The 14,331-nt window shown below is 37.5% G+C and overlaps 1 protein-coding gene across 8 annotated transcripts in view; it reads left to right on the top strand.

Moving 5' to 3' along the window:
* GOLGA4 (golgin A4) overlaps positions 1-14,331 on the top strand; it is an 86,279-nt gene that overhangs the window by 51,170 nt on the left and 20,778 nt on the right. For 7 of the 8 annotated variants that reach the window (XM_014548410.1, XM_005877077.2, XM_005877076.2 and 4 more), the window contains 6 exons: positions 1,496-1,624; positions 2,827-2,982; positions 4,316-8,556; positions 9,073-9,194; positions 9,582-9,712; positions 13,950-14,063. In XM_014548410.1, coding sequence (XP_014403896.1) covers positions 1,496-1,624; positions 2,827-2,982; positions 4,316-8,556; positions 9,073-9,194; positions 9,582-9,712; positions 13,950-14,063 — 4,893 coding nt within the window. Of the gene's footprint in view, positions 1-1,495; positions 1,625-2,826; positions 2,983-4,315; positions 8,557-9,072; positions 9,195-9,581; positions 9,745-13,949; positions 14,064-14,331 lie in introns of those variants that run through there. The other variant, XM_014548409.1, reaches the window with a different exon arrangement.

The raw sequence follows: 14,331 nt of genomic DNA, 5'->3' as shown, positions 1-14,331 counted from the left end.
CTGTATGTATAAGAGGCTAAGCGACTGGCCAACTGGCCAACTGGCCGATTGGTTGGTAGATATGACGCGCACTGACCACCAGGGGGTAGACGCTCAATGCAGGAGCTGCCAAGTGACGACAACTTTACTGAGTGCCCTCTCACACTCTGGGACCCCTCAGTGGATGTCGAACTGCCAGTTTCGGCCCGATCCCCTCAGGCCAGACCGAGGGACCCCACCTGCCAGACCCCACTTACTCCGCAGACGCCCTTTGAGCCCCGGCACCGCCCCAGATGCGGCAGGCCGGGGAGGGACTGCGGGAGGTTGGCTTCAGAGGATGTCTGGCCCATCTGGCCCAGTCCCACTATGCCGTCAGCCATCTGCTAATTAATTTCCTTTCAATGTACACGAATCCATGCACTGGGCCTCTAGTTTAATATAAGGGGTGAGGTAGGGAGCCAACTTTAATTTTTTTCCAGATGTCTACTAGGTAGTCTCCAAATCACTATTTAAAAGAATCCATGTTTCTGTCTCTGACATGACATGCTATCTTTATTAATACTGAATTATTATAATGCTACACATGGGTTTTCCCCCCCTGGGTTCTCTGCTATCCCACTGCTTTTCCTGACCATGTGTTGTATTACATGGTTATAATTATTCTAGTTTATAATATGTTCTATTTGATAACTACCTCTTATTGCTCTTATTTTTCAGAAGAGTATTGGCTTTTCTTACATTTTTATTTTGTCTAGTGGACCCCTCACCCCAGTTTGTTGGTATTTTTATTTGATTATATTAAAATTTTATATTTATTTAGGGAGGTTTGACATTTGTATAAAATTAAGTCTTTCTGTCAGAAAGAACAAGGTCAGTAGCTTGTAAAAATATTGATTTCAATGGGAGGGAGAGGGAGGGAGAGAGAGATAGAGATATAGATAGAGAGAGAGAGAGAGGAAGAAACATGGATATGAGAGAGACATTGATCGATTGCCCCCAACCAGGGATCAAACCTGCAACCTGGTATGTGCCCTGACCAGGAATTGAACCCACAACCTTTTGGTGTATGGGACCATGTTCCAACCAACTGAGCCACAACAGCCAGGGCAAGGTCAATAGTTTTTGATAAATAGTGCATTCCTGGAAAGCTAGACATAATTAGATGGGTGCAGATTGGGCAGCTTGACCATAGTGGAGCGCCCTCTCTGCGATTATCCTTATTTCCTCTACTGTACTTCATAAACCTGATTGGTGAGGGAATCCCTGTAAGATGTGGAAAAGAGGCATCGACCCCGCAGGACTGACTACTGCAGCAGCAATATTAAATGAGCAATACTTTACTGATTTTTCTTTGAACTTTTGACTTTGGTGACTTGATTTATGTGGGAAATATTTTTTTTGTTTTTTCCTCTTAAAAAGCTGTAGCTTGAAAATTGAACTGTAACAGTATTATTTGATTGTAGAGTTACATATTTTATTCTGGATGTCTCACTTCAACTATCTGGCTGATTTTTAGAAATCCTCAGAACAAATTGCTAAACTACAGAAGCTTCATGAAGAAGAGTTGGCCAGCAAAGAGCAAGAGATGACTAAGAAGTTTCAGACCCAAGAAAGGGAATTTCAGGAGCAAATGAAAGCAGCTCTTGTAAGTATTTTGTTTTTGCTATAGGTCAACTTCACAGCATTATAAGTTGTCATCTCCTCACCCCTAGCTTCCGGGGTCAGACTGCTGGCAGCATTGATCTTTGAGTCAAGAAGGGATAGGATGGAGGCAGAAAAGGGACTGTCAGAGCTTTTCAAATGGTGAATGTTGACAAATAATAAGGTCAATCAAAGAAGAAGCTTTTCAGGATTGATGGGACAGTAAAAGAGCCCAGATCATTGAAAATAATTATGTAGGCTTTTATAGGAATTTTATGGATTGAATTTATGTATTCTTTTTTTTATTAAATATATTTTTATTGATTTCAGAGTGGAAGGGAGAGGGAGATAGAAACATCAATTATAGAGAGAATCATTGATCGGTTGCCTCCTGCGTGCCCCCTACTAGGGATCGAGCCTGCAACCTGGGCATGTGCCCTTGACTGAAATTGAAGCCGGGACCCTTCAGTTTGCAGGCCAATGCTCTGTCCACTGAGCCAAACCAGCTAGAGCAAATTCATATATTCTTATGTGATCCTCTGATTTTGACTGGTTTTCCATGTGGGGCTTTCTATTATAAAGAGTTGTTTCTCACAAATTACATAAATTTATAATGTAGTTTCTCTGCCTAGAGTTTAAAAAGGAAACTCTGGAGTGCAGAGAAGAGGTAGTGGCAATTGTGTGACCTTTCACATCAGCAGTGTTTTCCACACCATTTTAAGTAGTGGAAAAATAGTAGATGTAGTGGGGTTACTGGAATAAGATTTTTCATATCAATAGTAATTGTGGCAAAGACTGGCCAGACCACACTGTAAAAGGCACAGTGTCTTGTTCCTGTAGACTAGAGCATGGGAAGAGAGAGGTGATGATACTGCCTACCTCACAGGGCTGCTGTGCAGATCAAATGAAATGTATGATTCCTATAGAACAGCGGTTCTCAACCCGTGGGTCGCGAACCCTTTGGCGGTTGAACGACCCTTTCACAGGGGTCGCCTAAGACCATCCTGCATATCAGATATTTATATTACGATTCCTAACAGTAGCAACATTACAGTTATGAAGTAGCAATGAAAATAATTTTATGGTTGGGTCACAACATGAGGAACTGTATTTAAAGGGCCAGAAGGTTGAGACCCACTGCTATAGAAGTACTTTGGGAATGCTGAAGATTTATGTGGGTCTAAGGTGGTATTGCTTTTGGCACAGGAAAAATGTCAATCAGAACATTTGAGGATCACCCAAGAAAAAGAACAGCAAGAATCTCTGGCCCTGGAAGAGTTAGAGTTGCAGAAAAAAGCAATCCTCACAGAGAGTGAAAATAAACTTCAGGACATTCAGCAAGAAGCAGAGACTTACAGAACTGTAAGTTTATATAATCTTCAGGTTCCAGAGCTCAAATTGGTTGAATATGAGAACTATGTTCTCTCTCCACTTGTAGAGAAGCTTTGTTTTACTGAGTTAGATTTGCATATACATGCACTTCATTTTTGATAGTAATAGCTATTAATGGGAGAGGTTTGGTGTTTGCTGCAGGGTGCTCCTGACTCTGCCTATAGCTGGCTGCAGTACCATCAACCACTCACGCTGATTCTTTGCACTCACACTCTGTTAGCATCTCCACTCCATTGCGTACTCACCCTGGTCTTTAGGAATTGGCCTCACTTTGGAGGTACCTTCCTGCCTGTCCAGCTTTATCTGGACATAATTTATTCTTTGTATGACAGTTTGGTTATTTCAATGCCCCACTTTTACATTTAAGTTTTTCCCATATTAAACATAGCCTTATAATAAACATATTTGTATATATGTCTCAATGTGCACATTTTTAAGGCCCTTGGGCCCATCCCTCAGGAGTATATGAAATGTACATCTTGTTTTGAATAAACTGATGTCATTTATTCAGACTTTTTATTCTGATTTAGATAGTGAAACAGTCACACTTACCTGTAATTCTAAACTGCTTTATTTTCCCATTTCCAACATTTATGTAAGATGGCATGATGGAGGGGAATGGGTACTCAAGCCTAGATCTTCCAATTGCTAGTTTTGCAAATTAATTTTACCTTAATTTTCTTGTTACATGAAGAGATTGGATTTGGTAATTCCCAAAGACCTGCTCTGACATTCTGTGGCTCTGCCTTATTTAGCTCCTTTTCCTTCAGAGTCAGGATTGATATTTTTTATGAGGTAATAGTAATCTTTGGTAAAATTTGTGTAAGTTTCTTCTTTTTTCAAGTTATCTTCTGAATAATAATTTTTGGGGTTGAAAAATCATATACGTTATTTATCTCCCAAAATTAAGTTATGTAAGCAAAAGAATATTATTATAGGCCTTAAAAAAACACAGAAAAAATACCCGTCTTTCTACCAATAGTTATTGTTATCTACTTTATAATTTATTTTTTATTGACTATCCATTCAAAATATTCTTGAAATATAGGTAGTTGAAATAGTTATCCATATAGATAGAAAGAATCTGGAATTATGAGTTGTGCTCAAAATAGAATATTTTCTTTGTTATGTAATTCATTTAGCAATTGAGGACAGATTCTTTGTCCTTTCTAGTGTTTGGTGTGATATGTAGAGTTATTTATCTAAATTTTAATCTTTAAATAGGTGTAGACATCAGGTCATGTCTATTGTTACTAATAAACAAGACTGTACTTAATAAAAATACATCTGTTTTTATTAACAGAGAATTCTTGAATTAGAAAGTTGTTTGGAAAAAAGCTTACAAGAAAGCAAAATTCAATCAAAAGATTTGGCTATTCATTTGGAAGCTGAAAAAAATAAGCACAATGAAGAAATGACAATCATGGTTGAAAAACACAAGACAGAATTGGAAAGCCTTCAGCATCAGCAGGATAACCTTTGGACTGAAAAACTCCAAGACTTAAGGCAACAGCATCAGACTGAAATGGAAAAACTTAGAGAAAAGTATGAACAAGAAAAAGAAACATTGTTGAAAGACAAAGAGAGTCTCTTCCAGGCCCACATAGAAGAGATGAATGAAAGGACATTAGAAAAGCTAGATGTGAAGCAAACAGAATTGGAGTCATTGTCTTCTGAACTGTCAGAAGTATTAAAAGCCCGTGACAAGCTAGAAGAGGAACTTTCTATACTAAAGAATCAAGCAGATAAAGTGAAGCAGGAATTGGAGGCCAAGTTGGATGAACAGAAAAATCATCACCAGCAACAAGTTGACAATATTATTAAAGAGCAAGAGATGTCCATCCAGAGAACTGAGAAGGCATTGAAAGATGAAATTAATCAACTCGGGCTTCTTCTGAAGGAAAAAGATAAGCATTTGAAAGAGCATCAGGCTCATGTGGAAAGTTTAGAGGCAGATATTAAAAAGTCAGAAAGGGAACTCCAGCAGGCCTCTAATAAGCTGGATCTTTTTCAGTCACACCAGAGCACCACACATGAGCAGGCAAAAGCATATGAGGAGCAGTTGGCCCAGTTGCAGCAGAAGTTGTTGAATTTGGAAGCAGAAAGACTTGTTCTTACAAAACAGGTAGCTGAAGTTGAAACACAAAAGAAAGATGTTTGTACTGAGTTAGACATTCACAAAAACCAGGTGCAAGATTTAAGGCAGCAACTTGAAAAACAGAATAGTGAAATGGAGGAAAAAGTAAAATCTTTAACTCAACTCTATGAGTCCCAACTTAAAGATAGTAACATAGAGCAGGAACAGACAAAGCAAATCTTGATGGAAAAAGAAAATGTAATTTTACAAATGAGAGAAGGACAGAGCAAAGAAATTGAAACACTCAAACAGAAATTATCGGCCAAGGAGGACAGTATTAGTGTTTTGCATGAGGAATATGAAACCAAATTTAAAAATCAAGAAAAAAAGATGGAAAAAATTAAGCAGAAAGCAAAGGAAATGCAAGAAACGTTAAAGAAGAAATTGTTGGATCAGGAAGCCAAGTATAAAAAAGAGCTTGAAAATACTGCTCTAGAGCACAGTCAGAAAGAAAAACAGTTCAATGCCAAAATTTTGGAAATGGCACAGGCTAACTCAGCTGGAATCAATGATGCAGTGTCAAGACTGGAAACAAACCAAAAGGAACAAATAGAAAGTCTTACTGAGGTGCATAGGCGAGAACTCAATGATGTGATCTCAGTCTGGGAGAAGAAGCTTCATCAGCAAGCTGAAGAACTTCAGGAAAAACATGAAATCCAGTTACAGGAAAAAGAACTAGAGGTAGCAGAACTGAAGCAAAAGATCCTCATAATTGGGTGTGAAAAGGAAGAGATGAGCAAGGAGATAGCATGGCTGAAGGAGGAAGGTGGTAAGCAGGATACAGTAATAAAGGAGTTACAGGAACAAGTCCACCAGAAGTCTGCTCATACAAATTCTCTCTCACAAAATGAAATGAAACTGAAAGCGCAACTTGAAAAGCTGGAAGGTGACTTGAAGCATTCTCTGAAGGAAAATACTTTTCTTCAGGAGCATGTAGTTGAACTGAAGACACTGTCAGAAGAAGATAAGCTTAAGGTGTCTGAGTTGACTAACAAATTGAAAGCCACAAATGAAGAATTTCAGAGTTTAAAATCTTTACATGAAAGAAGTAAGAAAAGCCTAGAAGACAAAAGCATGGAATTCAAAAACCTGTCTGAGGAAATAGCAGTTCAGCTGGATATTTATGCTAAAAAAACTGAAGCCTTACTACAAGCTAAAACAAATGAACTAATCAACCTCAGTAATAGTAAGATTAATGTGGTTCTCTCTAGAATTTCCCAATGTCAACACCACACAACTAAAGTTAAGGAGGCACTACGAATTAAAACTTGCAAAGTTTCTGAATTAGAAGCACAGCTTAGACAGCTAACAGAAGAGCAAAATACACTCAACAGTTCTTTTCAACAGGCTACCCATCAGTTAGAAGAAAAAGAAAATCAAATGAAGAGCATGAAGGCCGATATTGAAGGTCTTATAACAGAAAAAGAAGCCTTACAGAGGGAGGGTGGTAATCAGCAGCAGGCTGCCTCTGAAAAAGAGTCTTGTATCACACAGTTGAAGAAAGAGTTATCAGAAAACATCAATGCTGTCACATTGATGAAGGAAGAGCTTAAAGAAAAAAAATCTGAGATCAATAGTCTTAATAAACAACTAACTGATTTGAATGCTCAACTTCAGAATAGTGTCAGTCTAACTGAGAAAGATGCAGCCATCTCATCACTAAGTGAGCGACATGATGAGGAACAGCGTGAATTGCTGGATCGGGTGCAAGATTTATCTTTGAAAGTTGAAACTCTGAGTAAAGAGAAAATTTCTGCTCTTGAACAGGTAGATCACTTGTCTAACAAATTCTCAGAATGGAAGAAAAAAGCACAGTCAAAATTTACACAGTATCAAAATACTATTAAAGAATTACAGATGCAGATTGAATTAAAAACGAAGGAAGCCAGTGAAAAGGATGAGCAGATAACTTTATTAAAGGAAGACCTTGATCAGCAAAATAAAAGACTTGAATGTTTAAAGGGTGAAATGGAAGATAAGAATAACAAGATGGAGAAAAAGGAGTGTAATTTAGAGACTGAGTTAAAAACTCAAACAGCAAGAATTATGGAATTAGAGGAGCATATTACTCAGAAAACAAATGAAATTGATTCCTTAAATGAAGTTCTTAAAAATTATAATCAACAAAAGGATGTTGAACAGAACGAAATGGTTCAGAAACTTCAGCACATTCAAGAGCTAGGAGAAGAAAAGGACAACAGGGTCAAAGAAGCTGAAGAAAAGGTCTTAAAACTTGAAAAGCAAGTGTCTTTCATGAAATCTGAACTTGAAGATAAGAAGAAAGAATTGGAACATGTTAATTCAAGTGTGAAAAGCAAAGAAGAGGCGTTAAAAGCATTGGAAGATAGACTTGAGTTAGAGAGTGCTGCAAAATTAGCAGAACTGAAGAAGAAAGCTGAACAAAAAATTGCTTCCATCAAGAAGCAGTTATTATCTCAAATGGAAGAGAAAGAACAGCAGTATAAAAAAGATACGGAAAGCCATTTGAGTGAGCTAAATACAAAATTGCAGGAAAGAGAAAAAGAAATTCACACATTGGAAGAAAAACTTAAATCAGTGGAAAGTTCACCAGAGTCAGAAACACCAGTTGTACCCAGATCAGCAATAAATGTGGCAGCATGTACTGAGCAAGAAGAAGCAGATTCCCGAGGCTGTGTGCAGAAGGCATGTGAGGAAAAAATCAGTGTTTTACAAAGAAATTTGATCGAAAAAGAAAAGCTATTGCAGAGGCTAGAGCAGGACAACAAAGAGACCATTTCTTCTTCTTCTGAAATGCAGTGCAAATACCAGGAGCTCTTAATAAAGCTAGAGCATGCTGAAGCAAAGCAACACGAGGATCAAGTTATGATTAATCATCTTCAAGAAGAACTTGAAGGAAAAAGCAAATATTCCTTGATAGTATCCCAGCACATGGAAGAAGAAGGAGGTAAACAAAACACAGGGGCAAAGCAAAACTTGGAAAATGTGCTTGACAATGTCCAGAAAACCCTCCAGGAGAAGGAACTAACCTGTCAGGTTTTGGAGCAAAAGATAAAAGAGCTGGATTCCCACTTATTAAGAGAGAAGGAAGAACATAGAGTTGAAATGGAAGCGTTGACCTCAAAATATGAAAAACTACAGGCTTTGCAACAACAGAGGGATGGAAAAAATAAAGCCACAGAAATTTTGGAAGAAAGTGCTGAAGAAAAGTCCAAATCTCATGTGGTCCAACCCAAACCGCTTAGTAACATGGAGACTGAGGACAATGACCTGGAGTTTAAATTAGCAGCGGCAGAGCAGGAGAAGCAGAAGCTGAGCAAGGAGATTGTGAAGTTGAAGAAAGATCTTCGAATGTTGCGGAAGGAGCATCAGCAAGAATTGGATATAACAAGGAAAGAACATGAACAAGAAATGGAAGAGAAAATCAAGTAAGTTTTTTTTTTTAAGCATGAATATTTTTAAGGCAGGCCTTAATTAAGCCCCTGTTTTGTGCTGAATACAGTTAAGTTTCACCTACCTGAAGTATTAATAAATCTAATAAGTTAAATACTGAAGAGAAATAAGAACAATTCCAGGCAGAGGCAGTGTTTCTCCATGCCCATTTAGGGGGGAAAACTTTATTTTTCTTGTAAGATCAAGGTTTTTAGGTACACATCCAAGGAATTTTAAGTGGAACAGACAAATTTTCAAATCCCCATGACCATTCTGTAGAGGTAATCATAGTTTACATATCCTTCCAGAGTTTAATGTGGACATACATGCACACTCATACACACACTTGCACTCACATACTGACACACATGCTGACACACGCATACACAGACTCACACACTCATGTGTGTCCTACTGAGCTCAGATTGTATGCACTGTTATGAAGACTGGGTAACTCTTTACAGCTTATTTTTTTGTATGGCATTAGTTAACTTTCTATTTTTGTTATCCAGGCAGGAGCAGGAAGATCTTGAATTGAAGCACAATTCCACATTGAAACAGCTGATGAGGGAGTTCCATACACAGCTGGCACAAAAGGACCAGGAGCTGGAAACCACTCTAAAAGAAACCATAGGTAAGGAAAATTTTAAATTCAATAAAGAACAAATCAGTATCAGCAGAGACTATTTGTAATTTAAGCTCAGTCTTTTCACACTGTGCTAAGTGCTTTAAGTAATTAAATTAGAGAAAAATTATTCTTGCCCAAGATAGTTCTGTAATGGGAGCTTTCATTGCCTGGCCATGGCTTGCCTTACTGAGAGGAGGAGCAGGTAAATGAATCTGAAAGCATTAGCAAATTAATTGCCTTGTAAAGACACATCTGCTCTGTGAGAAGGGCACATTGATCAGTTGATTTTTATAAAACTTTATTTGGAACATGGATTCTTACTGAAATTGGGACATAGATATTAATTCTTACCTAATGTGTTTTTTTTGTGTGTGTCCATTTTTTATTTATTAGATAAAGCCCAGGAAGTGGAGGCTGAACTTTTGGAAAATCATCAAGAAGAGACAAATCAGTTATATAAAAAAATTGCAGACAAAGAAGATGATCTAAAAAGAACAGCTAAAAGATATGAAGAAATCCTTGATGTACCTTATTTTCTCTATTTTGAAATTTAGCTGTAAGAGATTTCATGGTAGTGCTAAAGAAGACTGGGCTTGGGCTGTCAGATTTCCTGTTGCGTGTGTGTGTGTTTAATGTAGAGGTTTTTTATTTGTTTTCTTGGTTTAATATTATCCAAATTTGTGTTTCTACACTGTATGCAGATTTATAAGGAGTCTAATTGATTTCTGCCAAGACTGTAGTTCCTGATCAGATTCTGCTAACTAGGAAGTACAGCCCCGTTGGCAGGTATTCGAGCAATAGAGTTGCTAAAGGAAGGAATTTATTCTCTTATTTGTCTTTCTCCCAAAGTCAGGCTAAATTGTGAGAGAACTATACTAAGCAATGAGAGCTTGTGCTTGGATAAAGTGTAAATGTATGTTTTCGTTTGGCTACTTAGCTAGGCTGGGGTCTTCCCAGAGGAGCCAGTTAGCTTTATTTCATCTCTACCCAATTTACATGGTTTTTTTGTTGGTTTCAAGGGACGAAAAAGATGGGGGGAAAATGGAATGCATCAGCCAGATTTTTTATATTTAGTGGAAGAATACTTCAATGTACTTATTCCACCAATGGTGGATTATCATTGTTATTTTTGTGTGTGAAGATAAGCTATGAATGCTAGTGAGGGACTCCAGAACATTTTAAAATGTAAAACAATGTACATTATTATTCTTTGGGTTGCAGATTACTTAGTTACTCCAAGCCTTATTTGATGAACCATTTGATGATTAAGAATGCATAAATCAGAGAATCATGCCTCAACTGACTATGGCAGCAATAGAAGTCTCAGTCAGGAATAGATTCTAATAATTTTAAATATAATTGAAAAGGCTTGAATTCCAGGGTATGACACATGCATATAAATGCCACCTTTTTATACTTTTTGAGCTTTAGATCTCATTATGAAAAGATTTGAATAATTTCACATTTTCTTATACTTCCATAGAGCACTTTACAGGGGGTAAACTGTACCACATCTATAGAGTTCCCTTTTGTGAACTTCTCTGTTTCTAAATGTGTAGGGTAGCAGATGATAGATTTTCCTAGGTCATAACAAATGTGTAGGTAGAGGGATGATGGATGAGGGAGCAGGGAGAGAAGTTAGCCTTTGGTATGGTTAATCCTTGAAAATTGCTCTTTACTACAGAAAATTAAGGGAATGGTCCTTCAAGCTTAGGGTTTAGAGTAGCAAAGCAAGTGGACAGGAAGTGGAGGGTGGCAAAGGAATTGGGTTCACTCTCCCGAAAGCCCCTTCCTGTGTCTTAGACCAGCACTGTCCATTGGAAATATAATGCAAGCCACAAATGTGAGCCACATATGTAATTAGACGTTTTTAGTAGCTCAGGCAAAAAAATAAGAAGCAGATGAATTTAATTTTAATATTTTAATTAACTAATTATATAAAAATGTTATCTTGTCAACATGTAATCAGTATAAAAATTACATATGAATTAAATTTTGATATCAATATGTTTTCATATTTACTGCCCACCTCAGATTGGATTAGCCACATTTCAGGTGCCCTTGGCCACAGTTCTAAGGTATCTAGTAGCTACTGTGTTGGACAGTGTGGCCCCAGACTTTCAACTGCAAGGTCTAGGGTTGACTTTGAGATTAAACAGGTAGTCCTCATCTAAACGCCCCAACTATATACTCTGTCTTGAAGAATTTCTTTGTAAAAATGTAAACATTACTAGAAGAGGATATTAATAATTCTCAGCAAACACCATATTGCTTTGATTCTGAGACATACTCTGTTATCATTGTTCTCATTTAGAAATTTCTGGAATTGGAGTTTTATATGGGATTTGTATGTATTATGTAGTGCTTTCCCCCCCCGCCCCCCCGCCCCAAGCTGTTATCCAGATTGATGATTAGTCTTAATGATGACATTATAAAATGCTATATTTTTGCCATCATGAAAATAATTCTGTGATGTTGTTAATAGCAAAATGGAGCACAGAAACATTTTCATTTTCCTGCCTTTACTATCTAGAAGCATTCTTAGCATTCCTTCTCCCATGTGAAGGAACTAGGAACTTTTGTCATCCTTGAGTCACACCTTCTACCTTCCTTCCTCAGCCCCTCACATGTATGTATATTTTCATACACCTTTAGGATATGAAATCTGCTTATGTTCTCTGACTTACTAGGCAAAGAAATACTTTGTCTCCCTTTAGTTGTGTGTCTCCAGCACAGTATTCAACATATGCAGGCTCTTAGGATGGATTTTTTTCATTGAGTTACATTTCGTGTTCCTCTCCTCTTAAGTCCATGGCTACTGCCTCGATCTGGGCTGCCATCTTTCATATGGTCTGTTCTGCTGTATTAATGTCCCACCTGATCTTGCTGCTGATCTTTTTTCCCCTAAGGTATTCATCTCTTCCTGTCAGCATTATTTTCTCTCTTGAAACAAACATGTGAGCATATCACTTCCCTCCTAAATGCCTCCATTGGCTTCCCATTGTTCCAGTGATACCTCCTCCAGTTCAGTCTGTGTTCCATCCACACTGGGCATTAGTTTGTTCATATTTCAAGCTAATGCTTATGCTTTTCTGTGTGCCTAAAGAGCATGCTCCCAGACTTCATGCATTATTGCAGCTGTTACCATCTCTCTTTTTACTTTTCAAAAAAGCTTAAAAATTGTTTCACTTAGAAAAATTTTTTTGAATGGAATGTATTCAGAAAAATCAAAAAGATCAAAATAATATTAAACAGTAAAGTTGGAGAATGGTCTATAATGAAAATTGTTCCTATTCCTGTTCTCTGTTTTCCATGTCCTGTGCCCCTTCTTCCTCCACAGATAACCATTAGTTTCTTGTGTAATATTCTAGTGTTTCATTATGCAAACTGAAACATTCTTATCTTTTCTTTCCCACCTAAGGTTAGCTTTTTAAAATATATTTTTCTGCATAATGTATACTTTTCTGCATAAAATATGCTTCCCTGCATAAAATATACTTTTCACATAGTTTTTTTTTTTGCAAGCCCCTTAAATGGAATTAAATGTATCAGTCCTCTCCCCTAGACTATAAGTATCTTGTGGGCAGGGATTTTATTATCATCTCTAGTCTTGAGGACCTAGCCAAATGCTTGGCTCATACTAGACACTGGGTAAATTTGAAGGAGATGGCACATAGTAGGGCAGGGAAGAGTTTATTTGGGAAGAGAGGTGGTGACCTCTCAAAGGAGGGGTTGAGAAGCCCCAGTAAAGGAGCTTACCTAATGGCTTAGTCCCAACCTCAGAGCAATTTCACTGGGAGGAAGTAGCTCCTAAAGCTGCATTGGCTACAAACTGGGTTTCTTTTTGACAGTGATTGTATTTTAGTGATTTGGCTTTGGCATAATAACTAGTCTTTAAAACATAATTTCCATTTATGTGCATAAATATTCAGTCCAACTAGTTTTTCTTGTTTTTATTTCCAAGCAAGCAATACTGTTCTTTTTGTCCTTCAAGAAGACTAGAAAGCTTTTACAAAGGAAATATACAGAACTGTTTCTTAAGTTAGAAATAACACATTAAGGATTATTTTGTAATTCTTAGTGGGCTTGCTTTAGATTGGTATCCCATAACTCAAAAGAAATGTCAGCCATAGCTAACTGTCATATTAAAGTCTGGGCCTCACTGATTAAGTAGCTAAGACATGATCCTTTCAAACAAGGCTAAGCCACATTGACAAAGACATCCACACAGGATATGCAATGGCAGAATAAAAACAGAAATCCAAGCATTTTAGGGATGGTGACTAGGTTAAAGTGTGCCTCTGGGGAGATGTTAAAGGAGATTCCCTACTTTGCTTCCGTTGAGAGAAGGGGTTCGTTCTTTTTCAGGTGGTCTAAGTTCATGACAAGTGGTATTTAAAATTAGATTTTCCATGTATCCCATGGTGGTTCATTGCCTTATTTTGTGCCATGGGGCCTATCTGGTTTTGTTCATTTTTGAGACTGTTACTTGGATCTGGCAAGTCAGCATCTGTTAAGTCAGAAACCTATTTATGGTTGTTTTTCCTGTTTAGATTCTTATTTAACAGACATTTGTCCTGTTGTCATTACTTAAATTTGATCAATATTGCAATTTCAAATGTTCTTTTAGCACAGATGTGACTCAAAAAATGTTTAGGTGTTTTTTGTTTTTGTTTTTTCCTACAGAGGTAGTTTTCTCTATACCGTGTTGTCTTTCTGTGTTCTTTTTAATGTTTATCAACACATTTTTTAATTCTAAAGGCTCGTGAAGAAGAAATGACTGCAAAAGTAATGGACCTGCAGACTCAACTTGAGGAGCTGCAGAAGAAATACCAGCAAAGGCTGCAGCAGGAAGAAAACCCTGGCAATGATAAAGTGAGTGGAACAGGGCTTTGCGTCACACGTTTCTTGAAAATGTCATTTCCAGTTTTTGACTCCCTTCCTAACACACATACCTACCTCCTTTAATCCTAACAAAAACCTGGCCTTTATTTTATAGACAGTGAAACTAAGGCTCAAGGGGGTTAAATAAAATGTCCAAGCTCACACAATGTTGTATTGGGAATTTAAACTCAACCTGCCAGACTTTAAAGCCTAGCCATTTTGGTTATACTAGTACTTCTCAGCCTGTTCCGTGGAAAAA

Source organism: Myotis brandtii, unplaced genomic scaffold (genome assembly GCF_000412655.1).
Source record: "Myotis brandtii unplaced genomic scaffold, ASM41265v1 scaffold506, whole genome shotgun sequence".
Taxonomy (NCBI): Eukaryota; Metazoa; Chordata; class Mammalia; order Chiroptera; family Vespertilionidae; genus Myotis; species Myotis brandtii.
This window is presented reverse-complemented; position numbering and strand designations above follow the sequence as displayed.